General features: G+C 41.2%; 1 protein-coding gene across 5 annotated transcripts in view; it reads right to left on the bottom strand.

The window, feature by feature from the left end:
• tcf7 (transcription factor 7) overlaps window positions 1–25,961 on the bottom strand; it is a 65,306-nt gene that overhangs the window by 13,306 nt on the left and 26,039 nt on the right. For 4 of the 5 annotated variants that reach the window (XM_082141390.1, XM_082141388.1, XM_082141389.1 and 1 more), the window contains exons 4-9: window positions 17,090–17,204; window positions 9,552–9,630; window positions 4,693–4,779; window positions 2,884–3,000; window positions 1,412–1,574; window positions 932–1,039 (exon numbers count right to left, since the gene is read on the bottom strand). In XM_082141390.1, the coding sequence (XP_081997516.1) occupies window positions 932–1,039; window positions 1,412–1,574; window positions 2,884–3,000; window positions 4,693–4,779; window positions 9,552–9,630; window positions 17,090–17,204 (669 nt within the window). The remainder of the gene's footprint in view (window positions 1–931; window positions 1,040–1,411; window positions 1,575–2,883; window positions 3,001–4,692; window positions 4,780–9,551; window positions 9,631–17,089; window positions 17,205–25,961) is intronic. The other variant, XM_082141391.1, reaches the window with a different exon arrangement.

Here is a 25,961-nt window from a genome sequence, read left to right as displayed (position 1 = left end):
TACAACAACAAAAAACAGCAAAATGGTTAAATATTATTACAATGTAAATCAGCTGTTTTCTATGTGAATATATTTTAAACTATAATTTATTTCTGTGATCAAAGAAACATTTATCATTATTATCAATGTTTTTTTTCCAGGATTTTCAGAAAGTTCAAAAGAACAGCATTTATTTGAAATATTGATCAAAAGTGACAGTAAAGACATTCATAATTGAATTCATTCTTGATAAATAAAAGTATTGATTTATTTTATTTATTTCCTAAAAGACGTTACTGACCCCAAACTTTTGAACGGTAGTGTTTAATGTTACAAAGGCTTTATAAAAATTGTCCACATCTGTTTTCAACATTGATAATAATGAGAAATGTTTCTTGATCACCAAATCCTCATATTAGAATGATTTGTGAAGGATCATGTGACACTGAAGACTGGAGTAATGATGCTGTAAATTCAGCTTTGATCACAGGAATAAATTACACTTTACTAGATATTCACATAGAGAACAGTTATTTTAAATTGTAATAATATTTAACAATATTACTGTTTTTTTGTGTGTGTGTATTTTTAATCAAATAAATGCAGCCTTGGTGAGCAGAAGAGACTTCTTTTAAAAACATTAAAAATCTTACGGATCCGAAACTTTTGACTGGTAGTGAATGTTTTATTCAAAGCTGAGCGTTTGTTCACTGGATCTGATCCTGCTTCACTCTTATTTCCCACATGTTACAATCACCACTGAGTTATCTGTCGAGTTATCTCGAGTTATCTGTAGAGTTATCTGTCGAGTTATCTCGAGTTATTTGTAGAGTTATCTGTCGAGTTATCTCGAGTTATCTGTCGAGTTATCTCGAGTTATTTGTAGAGTTATCTGTCGAGTTATCTCGAGTTATCTGTAGAGTTATCTGTAGAGTAAAGAGAAAGCACTCACGTAGTTGTCTCGAGCGGACCAGCTGGGATAAAGCTGCATGTGAAGCTGTCGCTCCTTCCTCGCCAGTTCATAGTACTTAGCCTGTTCCTCACGGGTCAGAGCGTGCCACTGTTACACACACACACACACACACCACCGTAAACACACAATCACCAAAGACATCACTGAACCAACTAGTGATGGGTCATTCATGAACGATAAATATTTTTAAGTAAATATTTATGTTCCCTGTAAATTATCTTTGGCCGCATTATAATGATTTCTTAATTCCGGATATGATCAAGATTGCGTAAGTGGATGTTTTCGGGAAATTTGGCTGTTAAATGTATAACATTTAAAGCCACTTAAATGAACGAAATGACTCGAATAAAGATTCTTTCATTTTGATGAACGAGATCGACCGAGAGAGTCAGTAAAATGATGCGAACTTCCCATCACTAGAACCAACACATGATCCTGATAACAGATGTGATGACCGACCCGTCGGCCCAGGATCTGGTTGATGGCAGCGCTCTCCTTCAGCGTACACTCGGCGATCACTTTCGCACGCATCTCCTTCATGTACAGCATGAACGCGTTCAGAGGTTTCTTGATCACCGGCTTCTTCGGCTCCTTCTCACGCTTGCCATCTGAGTGAGATTTGCTGAGGAACGAGATGAAGAAGAACCGAGTTAATGTTAAAGGTGACATTATGCCCCTTTTCACAAGATGTAATATAAATCTATGGTGTCCCCAGAATTTGTCTGTGAAATTTCAGCTCAAAAACCAGATGATTTATTATAACATGTTAAAATGGACACCTTTTTTTTTGTGTGTGTGTGTGTGTGTCCCTTTAAATGCAAATGAGCTGTAGCTCCGCCTCCGTTCAGAAGAGGGCGGAGTCTTTACACGAGCTTGAGAAACTCCAGCAATAACAGAACAGGCCAATCTCACTCATCCAGAATCCCAGAATAACCAGTAGCGAGTGCAGCCTTACGGAGAGACTCAGGAAGAGTTTCTGAATGTTAGTGGAGACATTTCTGTAGTTGTTGTGGAGTTACACTGATCATCTCATCATCATCAAGTGTCCACAGTTCCTGAGGTGTTTATAAGACAGCGGTGACATGTTCTGGTCAATAGTGTTCAGTGCTCGTCTGTGCTCAACCACAGAACAGTTTCAGGCTTTGCTGGATCTTCTGCCATTGCGTTAGAACTGGTCTCTGTTGTCGCTCGTGAAACCAAATGTCGGCTGGTGTGTGTAAACGTGCAGATTAAGGGCCGGTAATATTATAATAAGATCCTCTTCATACGTCAGAAGGGGAGCGAAATCTGATCTGCTTATTTTTTGACATGCTTGCAGAGAAAGACTAACCTAAACACAGTTACTGGGTTTCACTTGTCAAGTTTTCTGGGTTGGTAGAAGCACCGGAGACCCGATTATAGCACTTAAACACGGACAAACTCAGATTTTCATGATGTGTCCCTTTTTGAATGAAATGCTATTCAGAGTGAATTTAGTGTTGGATAATACAATATCAGTCCCACCAGGGCTATTTGTATGATTTTTTGTGAACAAAATGTGATTTTGTGGTGACAATTTCCAGATATTATGTTGGATGCACAATAGTCATACATGACACAAAAGACTTTTAAAGCAACCAATGGAAAATTCTTTTTTCAGGCTTGGGAAGAAAAACAGATTTGGATGGGATTAAAATCTCAAAGTGCATTAAATCCAATAACATCCTCCAGGAAAACTAGGACTGAAGGCTTCAACTCAAAACTCAAAGGTTTTCACTGCATTCAGACACGCACACATTCTGCTCACAACACCAAAAGGCCAATTACAAAAACTGTAAACCTCACACACACACACACACACACACTCTCTCTGACACTCTCTCACACAATTTGCTTTCAGAAAATAAGAACGTAACTTGAGTGTGAAAGCATGAGGTTGTTGATGAACTTACTGGTACATGTTCCTGTCGAACTGGTCGTGCTCCTGTTTCCCTGAGGAGGGCACTATAGCGGGGTGAGGGATCCCTGTCGCGTGCATGCCGGACTGAAGCATCAGAGAGTGAGAGAACCTACACACACACACACACACGAACATCACTGTTATCTCAGCCCACACCATGACATTTTCTAGAGCCGTCAGTATTAAAAGGGAACTCCCCCACGCATCAGAGCAAAGATCACATAAACACTCAGAAATGTTGGGTTGAGTTCCCTTTTACTGAACATCTTGCATAGAAAGAGGGTGTTAATGCATCATGTGACCAGCAGCTGGCGCTGTTTCTGCACTGCTGAAGCATGTTGTACTGCATCACACACACATAATCTCGCTCTGCATGGAGGAAAACAAGCACTCGATGAAAACTGCATCTCAGGGAGACAAATATCCGTTCAAAGCGGCACTGATGTTTGACCAGCCGGTCCTGATGGGAAAGAGACTGGAGGAGGATAACAAATGCTCGTCGTTCCTCAAGACTGTTCAGGATTTGTGCCCTTGACACGAGGAGAATTAAAGAAAGATGTGCGTCGTCTGTTGACATCCAAATAAAACCATTTCCACAGCTTGGATTTATTACTCCATGTAAGCATATTAACATGATTTGTTCATCTAATTCGGGTTTTGGGTTACAAAGCGAAACCACAGGCGTCTTTGAGCGAGGAGATCATCATCAAACACACACACACACACACACACACACACACATGCGAGATCCATCTGAGCTGAGCTGACGGCACCGAACACACCTCTGGGTTACTTTGTGTGTGTGTGTGTGTGTGTGTGGCTGAGGATATACATTCACAAGAAAGTGTTTTACTATGAAACTTGCACAACGTACAGCTGCAGTCTTGTGGTTCATCACGTGTGTGTGTGTGTGTGTGTGTGTGTGTGTGTGTGTGTGTGTGGGTGTGTGTGTGGGTGTGTGTGTGTCTCTGCACAGCAGATATTAACTATTTACCTCCGTTGGTTTCCATGCAACTTACCAAAAATCAACACTACAAAAACACTACAGAGTCGTGCAAAAATAAAACCTCTATTGCAGCTTTGAAGAGACTAAAACTATGAGACATTATGAACTCCTATTGTGTTAAAAAAAATTGTGTTTGGGGTCAAATTGAATGGCAAAAATTTACTTTTTTTTTTTAAATGGCACCCACCATTTGAAAAAAAGCTGTGTAAACACACAGATTATAGCCTATATATTTACTCCACAAACATGTAAAACAGTGATAGATGAGCCTCTAAACCTTTACGCTGAGGAGAAAATCCAACGCCACTTTGAGGAAACCAAGAGAAACATGATTATGTATTTGTGCTCAGCAACACTGGACATCAAGCACACGGCATACGCTAATAACTCTTCATCACTGTCTACTTCCTGTGTGTAACAGTTCTGTCTAATAACGTATGAGACAGGACTGTTAGACAGATCGTACACTAATGAACACTGTGAGCTCAGCGCCGTCAAAATAAAAGTCTCAACAACAACCGTGTCTTAAGTCACTTCAGAGTTCCTACTGGCACGCGAATGCAATCAGGAAAACTTTCCTATGGGAACCATTAGTTCTCAGGGAAACACACTGGTGGCTCGCTCCTAGAACTATCCAGTGCGAAAGCCCCTACTAGCGTAGAGTTGGGCTGATGGCGAAGCTGCGACACACACAGGGCTGAAGCGTTGGATCGGTCAGCGACACACACAGGGCTGAAGCGTCGCGCTCGATCGGCCGACACACACAGGGCTGAAGCGTACTGTACTGTACTGTACCTGGGGTATGAGGAGCTGCTCTGCAGGCTGGAGGAGTAGGACTGTCTGAAGCCGCAGGAGGGCAGAGGATAGACAGGCTGATTGGGCCTGTGGGTCGGGGGACACAGTTAGAGGAACGCCTCCCAACACTGCGCTCCGGACTCAACCGATGCTGGGTGTTTGGGGCACGACTATCTGTTTGTCTGAACAATGATTGACGAAGGCACTCGACATTCGACATTTTTTATGACTGCAGGACGACGCACACAAACCGCTTCACCGCTTACATCACTCAGCATTTCTCACAGAAAGCGTCAATGGTGGAGAAGCAAACCCACTGTGATCTTACTAATACCACTATTGTCAAAGAGTTAAGAGTTTTTTGAGGTGAGAATGTAGTTGTTTAGACCTCAAACATACCCCATAATTACAATGTAAAAAAAGTTTGTTTGAAATCTTTGCAAATGTATTAAAAAAAAAAAATCACATGTAGGCCACAACCTAACGCGGGGTTAAATGTAACACGGACTTTTTACAGTTAGTCAGGGTCAGGTTGTGTTTCCGCTCTTTTCTCTCGCTGCCAGAAGACAGTCTCCTGAGGATTTGTGGAAAATTTTGATAAGATGTCATGAAGATTCTGGACAAGAGTGTTTTGACACCATGCAAGTAAATTTTTTCATCATACGTTTTTCTTTCGGTTTCGGAGTTGTGTGTGTGTGTACGTCACCAAATATGTTTATATGACCTTAATCACTGTCTTGTTGGCTAAAACAACACCATTTTGAAACATGTCAGCAACTTAAACTATGTTTTACACAGCGGGGTTAGTCGTAGCACAGTGTTACAGCCGCCAAGTGTACAGTGATAATGACATGAAAACAGGGAGCCACACAACTTTTCAGGTTTGAACATTTATTTCTATATTTATTTTGCCACATTTAACTTTCACAATGTTGGAATTTAAATGTTAAAGAACGATTTTTTCACACTAGTTTACTATGCATTGATCACTTGTTTATTTATTAAAAAGCCTGTTTTTCATGCAATAAACCCTTTAAAATGTGATTTAGAGCTCCTTTTTTTTATTCCTGTTATTATTAATAATAATAATAATAATTTTGCATGCAGCTGCAACTCACATATATAATTCAATAGCAATTACAATATTTGATGATTTTATTTATTTATTTATTGCAAAACTGTGCAGCCCTTTCCTAGATCTCTCTCTATCCATGATATTGATCCATAATTAGGGACGCACCGATACCACTTTTTCCAGACCGAGTCCGATACTGATACTTTAATTTTTGGTACTCGCCGATACCGATACCGTAACCGATACCTGTATTTTTAATTTTCAATTAATTTTTAATTCATGCATTTGTAATTTTTTAAATGTATTGGTAGAGAAACCAAAAGCATATCAATCATATTAGTTGTTTATTAAATTTAAACTTAATTTGTTGGTCAACTATATATTTAATGCACTGCATATTCATTACTGTATAAATTAAATATAGATGGATCTTTTTGTAAAGTAAAAAAAAGGTAGCCTATTTAGTCAAGAGCAGTGAGTAATTTATTTGTCCTTGATTAACATTAAAACACAGCAGCAGATTAATAAACTGCTGCACCTTTAAGACCGAACGCACGGACCCCATTTGAATTATACCAGAGACAATTTACTGTCTACGTTCACTTGAGATATAACAGACTTTGTTTACTAGGATACTCGCCAACAGTGAAAAATGAATTCATCCGTACAAGCGCAAGACGTGAAAGACTTCCATTCAGTATTGCGCTGTCTGAGGCGATGGTTTTCGGGGCGCGCGCTTTGGATGTTTGAAGTTCATGTAACTTCTTGACCTGCAAATGTCCTGTAATAATGAAGGCAACCACTCGTTAAACATAAATAAGGTAACAGTTCATGTTTTACTTACATATACGATTTAGTTTTAATCCAAATAACACGTACTGAGTGAACGATCAGCAATCAAGAGCATTCAACAGAAGTGCTCTCTCTCTCTCTCTCTCTCTCTCTCTCTCTGGTCAGTTAACGTTAATAATAAGCTACATGCCTCGTTTTACTTTCTTTGCCATTGACATCCGACTGAACTACAAACTTTCCACTGACGTCTGATGCGCTCGACCAGCTCGCGCGTCTGTGCCGCTTGCGCGCTCAATCCACTGCGTGTTTTTCTCTTATCAGCTCGCGCACCACAGGCGTTACTATATTCTGTTTAATATTTCACTAATAAGATATATTTACCTCATAGACAGCCTTCTTTTTTTATCCCCATTATAATTTCTGTTGTCAGTGTTTCTTTGTCTGGACACAAACACCGTACACACGCTGCCTGGTATCGGTTGTTGGTATCGGGGCATTTTTACGAGTACGAGTACGAGTACATGAGCTCAGTATCGGCCCGATACCCGATACTGGTATCGGTATCGGTGCATCCCTATCCATAATAGAAGGATGATTGGATGAGGGATGGATGTATGGATATCTATCTATACTGATGTACAAACAATATCAAACTACATAGATAAAATAGTACTAAATTATGTGTGTTACAACTAACCCTCTGTCTGTTACAGTTAACCCCGCATATGGGGTAAGCTGTAACATTTGCACATCGGTCACTTTCAGTGCAACTGTACGAAAATGGAAGGTCGTAGAAAAAAAACTTTAAGTGTTTGTTTGTAGCAGAGATGTGTATTTTGCTTGTTAGATTAATCTAAGTTAATTATTTTTTAAATAATTGAGCCAAAACTAAAATATGTTAGGTTGTGCCCCGCTCTCCCCTACGTAAGTATTCACAGCCTTTGCCATGACACTCAAAATTGAGCTCAGGTGCCTCCTGTTTCCACTGATCATCCTTGAGATGTTTCTACAACTGGATTGGAGTCCACCTGTGGTGAATTCAGCTGATTGGACATGCTGTGGAAAGGCACTCACCTGTCTATATAAAGGTCACAAACCAAGCCATGAAGGAGTTGTCTGTAGATCTCTGAGACAGGATTGTATCGAGGAACAGATCTGAAACTTTTCTGCAGCATTGAAGGTCCCAGTGAGCACAGTGGCCTCAGTGGCCTCAATCATCCGTAAATGGAAGAAGTTTGGATCCACCAGAACTCTTCCCAGAGCCGTCGACCCGGCCTAACTGAGCGATCGGGGGAGAAGGGCCTTAGTCAGGGAGGAGACCCAGAACCCGATGGTCACTCTGACAGAGCTCCAGCGTTTCTCTGTGGAGAGAGGAGAACCTTCCAGAAGGACAGCCAGCTCTGCAGCTCTCCACCAATCAGACGGAAGTCACTCCTCAGTAAAAGCACATGACAGCCCGCCTGGAGTCTACCTAAAGGCACCTGAAGGACTCTCTGACCATGAGAAACAAAGATTGAACTCTTTGGCCAGAATTGCAAGCGTTGTGTCTGGAGGAGCGTCGGTGCACAGCCTTTTTCAGATCTCTCCAGAGATGTTTAAGTCTGGGCTCTGGCTGGCTCCCGGAGCCTCTCCTATGTTATCTTGACTGTGTGTTTAGGGTCGTTGTCCTGTTGGAAGATGAACGGCCCAGTCTGAGGTCCAGAGCTCTGGAGCAGGTTTTCATCAAGGATGTCTCTGTACATTGCTGCATTCATCTTTCCCTCGACCCTGACGAGTCTCCCAGTCCCTGCCGCTGAATAACTCCCCCACAGCTGATGCTGCTTCACTGTAGGGGATGGTACTGGCCGGGTGATGAGCGGAGCCTGCTTTTCTCCAGACATGATGCTTGCCATTCAGGCCAAAGAGTTCAATCCAATTTTGTTTCTCATGGTCTGAGAGTCCTTCAGGTGCCTTTTGGCAAACTCCAGGCGGGCTGTCATGTGCTTTTACTGAGGAGTGGCTTCCATCTAATTGGTGGAGAGCAGCAGAGATGGTTGTCCTTCTGGAAGGTTCTCCTCTCTCCACAGAGAAACGCTGGAGCTCTGTCAGAGTGACCATCGGGTTCTGGGTCTCCTCCCTGACTTCTCCCCGATCGCTCAGTTTGGCCGGGTGGACGGCTCTGGGAAGAGTTCTGGTGGTTCCACACTTCTTCCATTTACGGATAATGGAGGCCACTGAGCTCACTGGGACCTTCAATGCTGCAGAAATGTTTCTTTACCCTTCCCCAGATCTGTGCTCCAGTCCAGTCTCAGAGGTCTACAGACAACTCCTTAGACTTCATGGCTTGGTTTGTGCTCTGACATGCACTGTTAACTGTGGGACCTTATATAGACAGGGTTTATGCCTTTCCACATCATGTCCAATCAACGGAATTTACTTCAATCCAGTTGTAGAAACATCTCGAGGATGATAAGTAGAAACAGGAGGCACCTGAGCTCAATTTTGAGTGTCATGGCAAAGGCTGTGAATACTTATGTACATGTGATTTTTATTTTTATTTGCAATTCAAATTTGCAAAGATTTCAAACAAACTTTTTTTTACATTGTCATTATGGGGTATTGCTTGTACAATTTTGAGGATAATTAATTTAATCCCTTTTGGAATAAGGCTGTAACGCATAACAAAATGTGAATTGCTGTGAATACTTTCCGGATGCACTGTATAGTCTTCAGTTAAAAGAGGGAATTATTAAATATGTAATAATTTTGTTATGGGAAAGTTGGAAAATATGGAAATGTTTTTTCTTCCCTTTTAAAAGTTGACAAGTTAGTTAATTTTTCCATCGTAACTATGCCATATTATCTGGTCAGTCGTTGTTGTTCTGACCCACCAGTAGAGAATCCCTCTACTTTACACTAAAGGCCACAGACACTGATGGAGTTCAGCTTTACATCTCTACATTAGCTGGTATGACATGACATGTTTGGACACACAGAGGCGCTTCCCTCTTACCAGTTCATGGAGGGAGTGATCTGGCCTTGAGGCAGTGAGTAGAAACCGGAGATCTCCTGCGACTGATGCCTGTGAACACCTGTAAGACAGAGAGAGGAGGACGGTCATCATCAACATGCTGGGAACCTGCCATTACGCCTCGTCTCAGAGGTCAAACGCCTCGAATCCTCAGGGAGAAAGAGGCGGAGCATCATTTCCCACAGGAACTGTAGACGGAAAACCAGCGTTTAAATGAGTGTGAAGCTTCAAACGGAACCTTTTTTTTGTGTATTTTTTCGTTATAATTTTTTTTCAGGATTTAAAACAAATTGAATTGTGTTAATGGTGAATCAGATTTGTTGCTCTTGTGGGGCCCTATGGAATCAGCTGGATATACCACTAGTTTTGATCATACATTTTCTGTCAAAGCACAAATCCAGAAAAATGTAAACAGACAGCACTATTTTTTATAATAATAAAAAAGTATATATATATGTATGTGTGTGTGTATATATTTGTGTGTATTATATAAATAAAGTTACTTATAGTTAGCGCTGATGTTATTTCAATATTCCACTTTAGACATTCTACTGTTTCATCTGGCTTTAAACGAGCTTTAACTGGTGTTCAATAAAACCAAGTGATTACTTGCTTTAGATACTTTATTTGAACCCGTAATTATTACCTCAATGTTTTTATATATGCATTTTAAGTCATTTTAAAGGCTATTTTTCACTATTTTTATTACTACACACACACACACACACACACACACACACAAAAACCCAATTACTCGAATATTTGGCAAAATAATAGACTGATTCCTCGATTACCAGAGTAATCGTTAGTGTCAGCCCTAGATTAGTTACAACATTTCAAAATGCTCCTGCTCTGTTTTGCATTTTGTGATATTCCAGTCATACATTAAAGATTTCTTAAAAATAGTGTTAAAATATTTTTGTGTACAGTCTCGTCTCGTGAGCTAAATGTATCGTCACACCCCTAATAAAACGTAATTTCCCAAATCAGACCCAGATGAGTCACTAGTTATCATACAGTATGAGAAAAAAGTTCATACTGAGATCTCTGACCTTTGGTGTTTTAGTGCAGAAACACTAGAGGAGACACAGTTCAGATTCTTCACATTTCAGAGCAAATCAATGTATGGATTCCTGACTTGAAAACCTGTAGATTTGCAGATAAAACCATCTTGGTGAAATTTCATGATTTTACAATTGTAATTTTTTTTTTTAAAGTACATTTACTGCGTTAGATTAAACTGAGAAGGGTCATAGCACTTTCATACTGTTGTCCTATTGTTAGTTTCACTGCTTCTATTGTTCTCCTCAATTGTAAGTCGCTTTGGATAAACATCTGCTGCTAAATGAATAAATGTAAACGTAAAAAACAAAGGAGTGTAAGTGTGTTTCCTTCAGGAAGTGATTTGTCAGCGTGAGCGGTTACGAGCGACCCCGAGCAGCCTGTGTTTGCTGAAGAATGCTACTTGATCACTATAATTTGCATTTGCTCTGGGCCGGTTTGTGAAGCGAACCCTCAATAAATCTGCTGTGCTGGAATGTGACTGAGTCAATAGCAGTCTTCCTGAGAGAATGACTGCACCTGAGAGAACGACTCTTCCTGAGAGAATGACTGCACCTGAGAGAACGACTCTACCTGAGAGAACGACTCTACGAACGACTGTACGAGAGAACGTTCGTAAAGTCGTTCACTCATACAGTCGTTCGTAGCGTCGTTATCTCAGGTAGAGTCGTGTCTCTCAGGTAGAGTCGTGTCTCTCAGGTAGAGTCGTGTCTCTCAGGTAGAGTCGTTCTCTCAGGTAGAGTCAGGTAGAGTCGTGTCTCTCAGGTAGAGTCGTGTCTCTCAGGTAGAGTCAGGTAGAGTCGTGTCTCTCAGGTAGAGTCAGGTAGAGTCGTGTCTCTCAGGTAGAGTCAGGTAGAGTCGTGTCTCTCAGGTAGAGTCTTGTCTCTCAGGTAGAGTCGTGTCTCTCAGGTAGAGTTGTGTCTCTCAGGTAGAGTCGTGTCTCTCAGGTAGAGTCAGGTAGAGTCGTGTCTCTCAGGTAGAGTCGTGTCTCTCAGGTAGAGTCAGGTAGAGTCGTGTCTCTCAGGTAGAGTCGTGTCTCTCAGGTAGACACGTAGAGTCGTGTCTCTCAGGTAGAGTCGTGTCTCTCAGGTAGAGTCGTGTCTCTCAGGTAGAGTCAGGTAGAGTCGTGTCTCTCAGGTAGAGTCGTGTCTCTCAGGTAGAGTCGTGTCTCTCAGGTAGAGTCGTGTCTCTCAGGTAGAGTCGTGTCTCTCAGGTAGAGTCGTGTCTCTCAGGTAGAGTCAGGTAGAGTCGTTCTCTCAGGTAGAGTCGTGTCTCTCAGGTAGAGTCGTTCTCTCAGGTAGAGTCGTGTCTCTCAGGTAGAGTCGTGTCTCTCAGGTAGAGTCGTGTCTCTCAGGTAGAGAACGACTGTACCTTAGAGAACGACTGTACCTTAGAGAACGACTGTACCTGAGAGAACGACTGTACGAACGACTGGTCCTGAGAGAACGACTGTACGAACGACTGTACCTGAGAGAACGACTGTACGAACGACTGTACCTGAGAGAACGACTGTACGAACGACTGTACCTGAGAGAACGACTCCACCCGAGAGAACGACTCCACCCGAGAGAACGACTCCACCCGAGAGAACGACTCCACCCGAGAGAACGACTCCACCCGAGAGAACGACTCCACCCGAGAGAACGACTCCACCCGAGAGAACGACTCCACCCGAGAGAACGACTCCACCCGAGAGAACGACTCCACCCGAGAGAACGACTCCACCCGAGAGAACGACTCCACCCGAGAGAACGACTCCACCCGAGAGAACGACTCCACCCGAGAGAACGACTCCACCCGACTCCACCCGAGAGAACGACTCCACCCGACTCCACCCGAGAGAACGACTCCACCCGAGAGAACGACTCCACCCGAGAGAACGACTCCACCCGAGAGAACGACTCCACCTGAGAGAACGACTGTAACAGAGAACGACTGTAACAGAGAACGACTGTACCTGAGAGAACGACTGTACCTTAGAGAACGACTGTACCTGAGAGAACGACTGTACCTGAGAGAACGACTGTAACAGAGAACGACTGTAACAGAGAACGACTGTAACAGAGAACGACTGTACGAACGACTGTACCTGAGAGAACGACTGTACCTTAGAGAACGACTGTACCTGAGAGAACGACTGTACCTGAGAGAACGACTGTACCTTAGAGAACGACTGTACCTGAGAGAACGACTGTACCTGAGAGAATGACTGTACCTTAGAGAACGACTGTACCTTAGAGAACGACTCCACCTTAGAGAATGACTGTACCTTAGAGAACGACTCCACCTGAGAGAACGACTGCACCTGAGAGAACGACTGAGAGAACGACTGCACCTGAGAGAACGACTGCACCTGAGAGAACGACTGCACCTTAGAGAACGACTGCACCTGAGAGAACGACTGCACCTGACAGAACGACTGTACCTGACAGAACGACTGTACCTTAGAGAACGACTGTACCTTAGAGAACGACTCCACCTTAGAGAATGACTGTACCTTAGAGAACGACTCCACCTGAGAGAACGACTGCACCTGAGAGAACGACTGAGAGAACGACTGCACCTGAGAGAAACGACTGCACCTGAGAGAACGACTGTACCTTAGAGAACGACTGTACCTTAGAGAACGACTGTACCTTAGAGAACGACTCCACCTTAGAGAACGACTGTACCTTAGAGAACGACTCCACCTGAGAGAACGACTGCACCTGAGAGAACGACTGAGAGAACGACTGCACCTGAGAGAACGACTGCACCTGAGAGAACGACTGCACCTGAGAGAACGACTGCACCTGAGAGAACGACTGTACCTTAGAGAACGACTGCACCTGAGAGAACAACTGCACCTGAGAGAAACGACTGCACCTGAGAGAACGACTGTACCTGAGAGAACGACTGTACCTTAGAGAACGACTGTACCTGAGAGAACGACTGTACCTGAGAGAACGACTGTACCTGAGAGAACGACTGTACCTGAGAGAACGACTGTACCTTAGAGAACGACTCCACCTTAGAGAACGACTCCACCTTAGAGAATGACTGTACCTTAGAGAACGACTCCACCTGAGAGAACGACTGCACCTGAGAGAACGACTGCACCTGAGAGAACGACTGCACCTGAGAGAACGACTGCACCTGAGAGAATGACTGTACCTTAGAGAACGACTGCACCTGAGAGAACGACTGCACCTGAGAGAACGACTGCACCTGAGAGAACGACTGTAACAGAGAACGACTTTACCTGAGAGAACGACTGTAACAGAGAACGACTGCACCTGAGAGAACGACTGCACCTGAGAGAACGACTGTAACAGAGAACGACTTTACCTGAGAGAACGACTGTAACAGAGAACGACTGCACCTGAGAGAACGACTGCACCTGAGAGAACGACTGCACCTGAGAGAACGACTGCACCTGAGAGAACGACTGGTCCTGAGAGAACGATTCCACCTGAGAGAACGACTGCACCTGAGAGAACGACTGGTCCTGAGAGAACGATTCCACCTGAGAGAACGACTGCACCTGAGAGAACGACTGCACCTGAGAGAACGACTGGTCCTGAGAGAATGACTGAGAGAACGACTGCACCTGAGAGAACGACTGCACCTGAGAGAACGACTGCACCTGAGAGAACGACTGCACCTGAGAGAACGACTGGTCCTGAGAGAATGACTGAGAGAACGACTGCACCTGAGAGAACGACTGCACCTGAGAGAACGACTGGTCCTGAGAGAACGACTGGTCCTGAGAGAACGACTGTAACAGAGAACGACTGCACCTGAGAGAACGACTGCACCTGACGACTGCACCTGAGAGAACGACTGCACCTGAGAGCGTCCACGAGAACAGGAGAAACACCTGAGGGATCAGTCAAGCTGACCTGAGATGAGAATTCACCCAATCACTGTTTTCTTAATGCATGTTACAGATATTATCGTCAACGATTCATCCATGTCAGTCAGTTTCGTATAAATGACTGAATCTTTGCTGAGATATATATGAAAATAATTCAAACTGCATTACTGCGGCAAACGACTTAATCACTGTATAGTTATTACAAAAGAGACTTTAAGAGCTCAAGTCATTGTTTTTTTTAATGCATTAATAGTCAATACGTTCATTTGAATAATTGGTTGTCCTAAAATAATGTGTTCAATTGACAGCCCTCATGAACCAAATAGCAATATTGTTTTTACATTCGAATTGGGAAAATGAGGAAAAACACTAAATACATTGGAATAATTTTGCAATGAGTTTTCATTAGTTAACGACACTTTAGTTAGTTAATATTAGTTAGGATAAACTAACAACGAACAATACTTTATTAATCTTAATGTTAATCTCAGCGTTTACTAATATCTTATTAAGATTAAAAGTTGTATTTGTTAACATTAGTTAATGCATTTTTATTAACTAACACTAAGAAAGGTTAATAAATGCTGTAAGAAATTATTTCTCATTGTTAATTTGTGTTACAGTATATAAAATAAACAAACAAACAAATAAATAAATAAATGGCTAGTTTTCAAATTTTTGCATTTATTATTGTATTAATTTTATTTTGGTCCGTATACATTATAACATATGGAGTATTTCCAGAAACATTTGCTGACATGAATGGCCAATATTTCTACATATGTTGTAATATATACAACGTAACGAGCAGTACAACAGTCGATTTAATTTAATTCAATTTAATTCCATTTTAATTTCACTTCCTTACTTCAAAATTACAATTCTATCTCCTGTTTATGACCTCAATTCAGATTCAGCAACTGAATAGCAAAGATGGCGCACAACCCCAGTTACTGGTTATGATTGCTAGCTAACACTAAATAATGTATTTTATTCTTTCAAATATCCATCATAACAGACGACAGACGACAATAATAGCAATTCTTTATATGAGGAGTCTTTACCTACTAATTACATCATAACAATAATTCTTAGATATAATGTACTTATTGTGTTGTTGTATTATAGGTGGATATGGGTAATATTTGGACAGGTTTGCTGGTGTAAGTAGGTTTAATAGTGAGTTAACATGTAAGGGAAGGTCAGCATGTGCAAATACATAAAGTAATAACATGCTGGTATTTTTAAATCCAAGTGCAATGTAAAAACATGTATGCACACGATAAGCAGATTGTATGAAATTATTCATTTAAACGCTAGAACATAGTAGTTAAAGACACTTCATATGAACTCGAATGGAAAACAAGCCTTAAAAATAGTCTTTGAATATGCGACGCGCTCAGCGAAACCTTGCGAGAGTGAAACCGACGAGAAGCCTGAGATGACTGGAGCGCGAGCTCAAGAAAACACCATCGGGATCTCACACACACACACTACAGTAACACACACGCTTCATGTACAGTAAGTGTCGCCGGTTCAGATGTTCACTGTCCTCGGCATGTACTTTACCTGGTGTTCGTCATGACACATTTCACACTCGAGTCGACGGCATCATGTGAGCGTGTTGGGTCATGGTGGTTGAGTCTGGTACAGTTCACTGATTCACACACACACACACACACACACACAAGCTCGCTCACTCACTCTCTCACACACACACACAAGCTCTCTCACTCTCCTCACACACACACACACACACACACACACACAAGCTCTCTCACTCTCTCACACACACACAAGCTCTCTCACTCTCCTCACACACACACACACACACACACACACAAGCTCTCTCACTCTCTCACACACACGCACACGCACACATAAGCTCTCTCACTCTCTCACACACACACACACACACACACATTCTTGTACATCTATCTTTATGAGGACATTCATTGACTCAATGCAATCTCTAGTCGCTTACCCTAACCTTACCCATCACAACTAAGTGCCTAACCCGACCCCTGACCCTAAACCGACCCTTAACCTCATTATAACCTTATCCCTAAAACCAAGTCTTGACCCTCAAACAGGCCTTTAAAGGCTCTCAGAGAGTGACGACAGGCCAACATGTCCTCACTTTACTCTCTTTGTCCTCACTCCAGTGGTCTAAAACTCAAACTGGTCCTCACAAAGATAGTTGTACACACACACACACACACACACACACACACACACACACACACACACACACACACACACACACACACACACACACACACACACACACACACACACACACACACACACACACACACACACACACACACACACACACACACACACACAAGCTCTCTCACTCACTCACTCACACACACACACACACACACACTCATACACTCACACACAGTGTTGACTGCGCATCTTTAGTAAATCCTGACAGTAGTTTTTGATGCCAAAAGAGGGAAAGCTGTGAGTGAATCTGACTCTGAGTTCCAGTATACTATAATAACCCTGTGTTGTGTGTGTGTGTGTGTGTGTGTGTGTGTGTGTGTGTGTGTGTGTGTGTGTGTGTGTGTGTGTGTGTAAAGACGTGATGTACCTGGTTTCTGGCTGGCGTCTGTGGGAATGTGTGTAGGACTGGGGTTGAAGTGATCGTACGGGAGAAGTGGTGTGAGCGGATGCATCCCCGGCTGGACCACCGACACCTTGTTGGACTGCAAGAAACACACACACACACACACACACACACACACACAATAAGATGCTGTCAGTCTTCAGTCTGATGCTTGAAAGCGAGTGTGTCAGATGTTGAATACATTTGCTGAGAGAATCAATGGTAGGAGCCATTTGATCGATACGCCTTTGATGATCAAGGCCAGAAGCACAAGAGCTTGTTTGCTTTCATGTCTGTGTTTACAAATGGCCTTCAATAACTCATGTGAAACCCAGTTTGCTAATGCTAACAGCATGTTGTTTGACACGATGTGTCATGGCGGTTGCAGGGCTGGAAGTATCTGCATTTCTTGGCCAAACTTCTGACTGCTGTGCCTTTCATATGGGCGTCTTTTCATCCGAGCGCCGAGCACATGTGTGCCGGAGAGAGGCCGAAGCAATCTGACAGATTTGTGGCCACATTTATGGGGAAAAAAAGGGAAAAAAAGTACATTTTCTCCTTTTGGTTCTTCGTAACGGACAGAAGAATGAGACTCTCAGCATTAAAAACCTGATCAACACACCCGAGCACTGAAGAGCAGAAGTCATATTCCCCTAACCGTCGAGTTCTGCACGCTTGCAAACACTCATTGGAGACGTACTTGCTGAGTGTTGGTCGCCTTTGGCTTTTGTCTTGCTTAGTTGAGGACACTTAATATTCAACTATATTACTGATCTCCTGCATTGACAGCATTATATGAGAACTGAACTGAGCTGGACAATGACATCACGGTTTCCTCCAGAGCGGCTATATATATGTGTGTGTATGTATATACAGTACTGTGCAAAAGTCTTAGGCATGTTAATATCCCCCCCCCCCCCCCCCCCCCCCCCCCGACTTAAAAAAAGAAAAAGGTTTTAAGTCAGTTATTTCTATATTATGCTGTAGTGTGTCAGTAGGAAATATCAGTTTACATTTCCAAACATTCTTTTTGCCATTAATTGTAATAATCCAGTGAGATTTGTGTATGCACAAGGAGTCTGACAACAGCCGGTATGATCTGATCTCACCATCATCGAGTCCGTCTGTGATTACATGAAGAAACTGAGACAGACTAAATCCAGAAGAACTGTGGGAACGTCTCCGAGACGCTTGAAGAAACCTTCCTGCAAAGCTACAGAACTGGGAAGAGCACTGGCACTCGTGTTAAAATGGTGTAAAGTGAGAATGCTTTCAAAAATAAAATCACAAATTGAATTCAAATCTAATTCAAATCAATATATGGTGTAACGACCCTTTGCGTTTAAAACGGCTTTTGTCCAGGTACACTTGCGCATAGTTTTTATCTAGTCTAAATAAAGGTGACTTGACTCGACTGAAGCTCTGCACTGCGAAATGCGTTTCATTTACATCGTATCTGCACTTGTTGTTTATGGTGAGAGTGGAAAACTGTTTTCTAAGGCCTCTGATTGGCCACTGTTTTCTAAGGCCTCTGACTGGCCACCGTTTTCTAACGCCTCTGATTGGCCACTGTTTTCTAAGGCCTCTGATTGGCCACTGGTTTCTAAGGCCTCTGATTGGCCACTGTTTTCTAACGCCTCTGATTGGCCACTGTTTTCTAACACCTCTGATTGGCCACTGTTTTCTAAGGCCTCCGATTGGCCACTGTTTTCCAAGGCCTCTGATTGGCCACTGCATTCATGTGCTCAACAGAAAACATGTGATTGTTTCTAATGCTCAGCGCTGCAAAAATAGCTTGTGAATGATGATTGATGCAACACGAGCAGATCTAAATGTTATGGAATCAACACTTTTCACATTATCATGGCTGTTTAATTGACCCCCACATTCATAAAAATTTCCCTGCACAATTGTTCATTTTAGTGGAAATAAAGAATCGATATCATGAATATAAAACACTGGCCGAGTCTCACAAAGAAAAGTCTAGCATTTCACCAAACATATTCATATTGCCCAATTTCGCGTTGCAATGCATCTCGTTCTACAGACATTTTAATATTTAGCTGGAGGACAAAAACATTTTTGCTGAGGCGATTTGATGAACAAGCAGGGCTTAAAATTAAAACTCACCAAGCGCCAAACGTGATAAAAAATCAAGTAAAAATGTAGTGTGCGCAAACCTCCGAAGCACGAGTCCAGAAAGCCGAGTCTCAGAGCGCGTGCGGATGCTAAACTGAGCTCGCTTTCACGTCTTCTTGCACTGGAGTGGACAAACTCACACAAAATTATGTCAAAAAATAGTGAGTATGCTAGTAAACACAGCCAGTTATGTCTCAAGTGAATGTAAACAGTTGAAACAGTAAACGCATGTGTATCAGTATACTGGATCAGTGCATTCACTCTTAAAGTGACAGCAGCCTAATATTCCTGTCATTAATGTTAAAGAAACAAAGGACAAAGAAAAACCACTCACTGCTTTTGACAATCACTTTTGTCACTTTTTTAGGATTGATTAATAAGAATGTTTAATTTATACAGTGAATATTATGTAGTGTTATTTTACATTTGATTACTTTATTACATTTCAAATATCAGACCTATCTGAAAAACATGAAAAGCACTGGTTATTTCACTGGTATCTTTGTTATATTAGTTAGTTTTAGCTGTGGTCTTGAAACTGGAATAGCGAATTGTGACCCTGGACCACAAAACCAGTCACATGTCGCACGGGTATATTTGACAAACAATACACATTGTATGGGCCAAAAATTATGGATTTTTCTTTTATGCCAAAAATCATTAGGATATTAAGCAAAGATCATGATCCATGAAGATATTTTGTAAATTTCCTACCGTAAGTATATAAAATATTTATTTGTGTGAGTGAATGCTACACAATCGCCAACATAAATGAACAACTTTAAAGGAGATTTTCTCAATGTTTCGATTTTTTTGCACCCTCAGATTCCAGATTTTCAATAGTTGTATCTCAGCCAAATATTGTCCTATCCTAAAAATGATTATGCATTCAAAATGTATTCATTATTTATTTAAAGCTAATTTATTCAGCTTTCAGATGATGTATAAATCTCAATTTCAGAAAATTGACCCATGTGACTGGTTTTGTGGTCCATATGATTCATTGATTCTATATGAACAAAGTCTATTAGCATGTGGATTTTCCTTTTATCCTGCGTTTGTTTGAGCGGGAACGCAGGGACACGACGACACAACACTGACGCGTCTAATGTATTCTTTCCTTTAAAAATCGAAGTGCTTTTTTTGAAGCGGAAATTAGACGTCCTTTTGGAGGCGAGCGCTTTGAGTGTTACGTCTTTAATCTCGCATGTGTGTGTGTACGACGCGTCTGAATGGGGTGCCATGATTTCACACACACACACACACACACACACACACACACGCTGGCATTGCTTTTGATTGATTTCATTGCCTTTGGTCTTCAGTGATAATAATGCTTGAAGAGAAAGAGCGTTTTTAAGGAGCAACTCTTTGGATGGTCCTGGAGAGTCACATGATCACTCGTTTACTTGCATTTGATTAGCCACCGAGAAACCTAGATTTTTCACTCAATCGAAAGGTGAAAATAAACTATAATAATTGATGAAATTTAATCAAGAATGAGATCAAACATTTAAAATGGCACATTAGACTGTTTTTAGAACAACTTTTTAATGATATAATGGTAAAACTATGACAAATCAATATAGTAAGCCCAGCACTAGCGTCCACATTTGATCTGTTGATCCGCTGACTCAGTCAAACCAGGGCGTTGGAGAAGCGCTAATGAAACGCCACTGTTACGCTCAATGATTTAAGCCTTTAAAAAGGTTTCCAGTTCACAAAATTTCAGCGGATGTCGTTCTTCCCACCATTTTGCATGAAGAGATGATGAAGACGAGAGGCTTCACAGGTACACATCACTTTAACCTCTTAATGAACCAGTGTGGATGAGCTGAAGATTGTGGAAAATATTCAAAATAAATATGAAAGATTTCGAGAATGTTTCGATCCCTGAACTAAGGTGTGTGTGTGTGTGTCGTCTGATCTTCAGATTACTGTAACTGAGAACAAACTCCACTTCCTGAGTGAGTGAAAGTGAGATGAGCAAAATTTCCACAGTGGTCTTTAAAGGCTGTGTCTATTCCTGTTGTCTTGAGGGTAAATGTGCGTGGGCTTATTGGAATCGAGGTCAGTTTGATTTCGACGGCTCTTCAAGCGCACGAGACGTGATGGAGGAGCTGCAAGACCTTCGGCGGGTTCAGTTTCCACAATCTGGAAATGATCTGAGATCTGAGATCTGGGAGATGGGAAAATGAGTGCCACTTAGTTGGAGGTTTGAGGAGCTTCAAAGGGAACGCAGACATAACAACAGAGGCACGTTTAAACACACTCAACCCCCATCAAGCGTGCGCGCGCGTGTGTGTGTGTGTGTGGAACAGAGGAAGATCTCCTGACCTCCTCATACCTGCTCATGATTATCATTATTAGCCACACAAGCAGAGATGTACGCCTGCTGCCCACTTGTGTTGATCGATCATCTCCATGTTTGTTTCATCTGTTCAGTGCACCTCCATATCGCTCTCAGAGCTTCAACTCGTCACCAGAACTTAGAATTCACTAGTGGCCCAAAAAAGTGCAATCAATTCATCAATTCAGCTCACGGTCTCAATGTAGATATAACACAAACATGTTTGCTTATCGATCTAAATGAGGATATTCACTCTTACAAACACACTCTCTCTCTCACACACACACACACACATTCTCTATCACACATTCTCTCTCTCTCTCTCACACACACACACACACACACACACACACACAAACACACACACACTCCCCCTCTCTCTCTCTCTCTCTCTCTCTCTCTCTCACACACACACACACACACACCAAAATTCAATGTATTAGGAGTTGTACATAAACACAACTGTGTCATAATTTACAGGCAACAACAGTTTGGTTATTCTGTCTGTGTGATGAAATCATCTTCATATAATACAAATGATGATATTCAATTACGCGCTCTTCAAAATACTTCAATAAATCTTGGCTAGCTAAATATTAACTCCTAAAACCAGATGACTGATAAAGAGCCAGCAAACAAAGACGAGCTCATTCATCACAGCATCACCATGAGCAATAACTCATAACTCATAACCGGCCTGTTTACAGTACGAGCAATAACTTCACACAGACCCGCAAGTGTCACAATCCCATCAAACACACACACACACACAGGAAACAGCACAATGAGTGTTTGTCCTGCGGTCTGGAGGAATTACACACTCTGAGTGGCGCATTATTATTGCAATAATAAATCAGAAACACTTTTAAAACACGGGACAGACATTTTAAAAGAGAAGCCAAATAAAAAACGGCTGTAAATAAAGATGAAAAACTCCTGAAACCTGTGATTTCAAAAGCACTCAATGAAGTCAAGACGCAAAACACTCAAAATGAAACTTCATGAAGCGGCGCCAGAGGGAAACACCTCGCCAGTGCAAAAAAACCCATCTCTGCACTCAATATTACTTGGAAATGCAGAAAAAAAATTAATTTGCTACGCACAGACTACTTTGCGCATGCAAATGTGTGTGAGAAAAATGATGATTGAAATCGTCTTCAGGGTATTTCTCCTGGTTTTTCAGCAGGGCTTATATTTGCATTAGGCTGAGAGTAAAGCAGGACCTGTTGATCTGCTGAAAGATCCAGCAATAAAGCTCTTCAAAACTACATCATATCACGGCTCGACATTAAGCCTCGTCATGTGCAGGTAAATCAGTCACTTGTCAGAGTAAAGAAATATGTTGTGTTTATTCTGAAGCAATATTCTCATTAGTGTTCAGTCAGCTTTTACATATTTTGAAATCTGCATATTTATGATATTTTAACCTTTATAAAGGGTATTTTTCCCCCAATCGGTTTAAATATATGCTTCATCTTTCATTTTAAATTCTTAAATTTGATCAATACAATTAAATTAGAATAATAAGACACTACAGGGCTGTTACATCAAATTCAATGATTTACACTGAAAAATTACATCTGCATTAACTACTTATGAGACTGTTTTAAATATACAAATAAGAAATATTGGAAAGATTGATACTTTTAAACATGAAACTAAACCACCAGTAGGTGGCGGCAGGTGACCGTCTTAATGAGAGTCATTGAATCATTTATTGATTATATGATTCATTCAGGAATGAGGCAGTTGTTTATGAATGAGTCACTGAATCTTTGACTCAAACGATTTGATCAAACGGCTGATTCGTTTAGGAATGAGGCAGTTGTTTATGAATGAGTCATTGAATCTTTGACTCAAACGATTTGATCAAACGGCTGATTCATTCAGGAATGAGGCAGTTGTTTATGAATGAGTCATTGAATCTTTGACTCAAACGATTTGATCAAACGGCTGATTCGTTTAGGAATGAGGCAGTTGTTTATGAATGAGTCATTGAATCTTTGACTCAAACGATTAGTTCAAACGGCTGATTCGTTCAAGAATGGGGCAGTTGTTTATGAATGAGTCACTGAATCTTTCACTCAAACGATTCGTTCAAACGGCTGATTCGTTCAAGAATGGGGCAGTTGTTTATGAATGAGTCACTGAATCTTTGACCCAAACGATTCGTTCAAATGGCTGATTCGTTCAAGAATGGGGCAGTTGTTTATGAATGAGTCACTGAATCTTTGACCCAAACGATTCGTTCAAATGGCTGTTTCGTTAAGGAATGAGGCAGTTGTTCATGAATGAGTCATTGAATCTTTGACTAAAACGATTCGTTCAAAACGTTGAATCATTCAGTAATGAAACACGGTTGAGTGTTGCTGTGAGATGCGTTATGGTTCTGCTGTGATCTTTGTTTGGAACCATTTTCGCAGCTGAAACAGAACAAAATCAGTCAATATCTTTCATTTAAAATGTAAGTGACTTCATACACTAAATGAATGCAGAATCAGTCTCGTGTTTTGGTGATTCCCTAGTTATTTGTGTTATTGACGTTCTAATCAGGTTACTTGTCTAATGTTGTCTTGTCTAATGTTATGTAACAGTGTTGTGTGAAAATAAATAGATAAAACACTACATTATAACTCTTGATGAGTTGATTTCTCTGTTTTCTTCCTCTGGCTCCGACTCTCGATCGGGAATCATAAAATCGTCCATGTTTTCACAGCCCAGAATGCTTGAATCACGTCATGATTATGGTTCCCAGAGGAGCTTGAGACCCGTGGCTGTTTGAGACGTATCTCACACACACACACACACACACCTTTCCTTCACAGCTTTACCGTGATGATAATTACAGCATCACAACACACACAGATGAAAGAGACGGGAGACTCTGTGAGTCCAGGCAAGGCAGACGGGAACTGTTGGTGGTAATGCCTCTGGGAGAAGTGTGTGTGTGTGTGTGTGTGTGTGTTAGCTAAGGAAGTGTCATTGCAGGGCTCTTTACTAATGGCTACAACTTCAAAGGCTTGAGCCAGAACAAGGACGCGGGGGAAGAGAGACTGACGCTTCCTAAAACACCCCGAAACACGGGAGAAACGCACAGATGATACGCTTCATCCATACGTTCAGAGGATCATAACTGCTAAAGTAAACACAAAAAACCTTCCTCATTCCAGTTCTTGGGAAAAAGATGTGCTTAATTATGTTGAATGTGTAATTGTGTCCTTTAAATCTAAATATAAGTTTCGTGTATCGGTCAAAAATGACCTAATAATGTTCTAATCTTTTTGTCTTTAAAGTGCACTTACTTTGATGTGTTGACTAGAGTCTAGTGCACTGTAAAGAACTTAATTTTAACATGTTCAAGATTACATTAAAGTTTATATATTTAAATGTACGTCATGCATTTAAACATATTTGTAATGATAAAGTTGCAATTTAGTTACATTAAAGTACATTTTAGTTTATATTAATGCTAAAAGTGGGCAAAAAGGCACCTTAAAGTTCAACTAAATGCATTTAATACAAATATAAACTATAATACACATGCAATGTATTACTTTCACTTCAATCTGAATGATATATTTTCTTAAAATATAAGCATGCTAAAGTGTTGTTCTTGTTGACGAGGACCTGATCGATGATCTTACGAGTGCTTCAGAAAGCTAATGGAGATCTGAATCAATAATCCAGGCCTTCCAACAGTCAGGAAGGGAACACTCTAACAATCTTGGGTTATTTCTTCTACCCAAATCCTGGGTTGAACATGTTTTTCGGTAATTTTTTCAGTATTTGGGTAGTTTTTGTGTTACCCAGATCCTGAACACTTGAATTACATTTGAATTACTTTTTCTTCTAATTATTTGTTAAACTAGCTTAAAATGTTACATGTATTAAAATTATTTAAAATATACTATACTGTCAAATATGATTGAAAATAAAGGAATTATCATGCAAGCCAGTGGTTGTATAGAGTATTTTTTTTAAAGTTTAGAGGATTTCATTTAACACGTAGACATTAATTCATGCATGAAATAAAAAAATAAAATAAAAGCTAGTATTATAGTACAAATGGATCAACTATGCTGGGTAAAATTAACCCAACATGTGTTCTGTCCTATACTTACCCAGCCCTTGGGTTGAAAACAACCCAAATTGAGTTGTTTTTAACCCAGTGTTTTTTTAGAGTGAAGTGACTCTCCATGAGAGATGATTGGTGTGTGAAAAGTAAAAATGGATTCCTTTGGAATAATAATTTGCTATATTCTATGATGGTAAATCAGCCCGTGACTGAATGAATGAACAGCTGTTGTTTAAGACGTTAGATGTGGGCTTCCAGTCACGCCGGGCTCTGATTGTCATGGAGCAGAATCA

The sequence above is a fragment of the Leuciscus leuciscus genome (genome assembly GCF_965113295.1).
Source record: "Leuciscus leuciscus genome assembly, chromosome: 16".
In the NCBI taxonomy this organism is placed as follows: domain Eukaryota; kingdom Metazoa; phylum Chordata; class Actinopteri; order Cypriniformes; family Leuciscidae; genus Leuciscus; species Leuciscus leuciscus.
The sequence above is the reverse complement of the archived record's forward strand: the minus strand, read 5'-3'. Positions and strand labels throughout refer to the sequence as shown.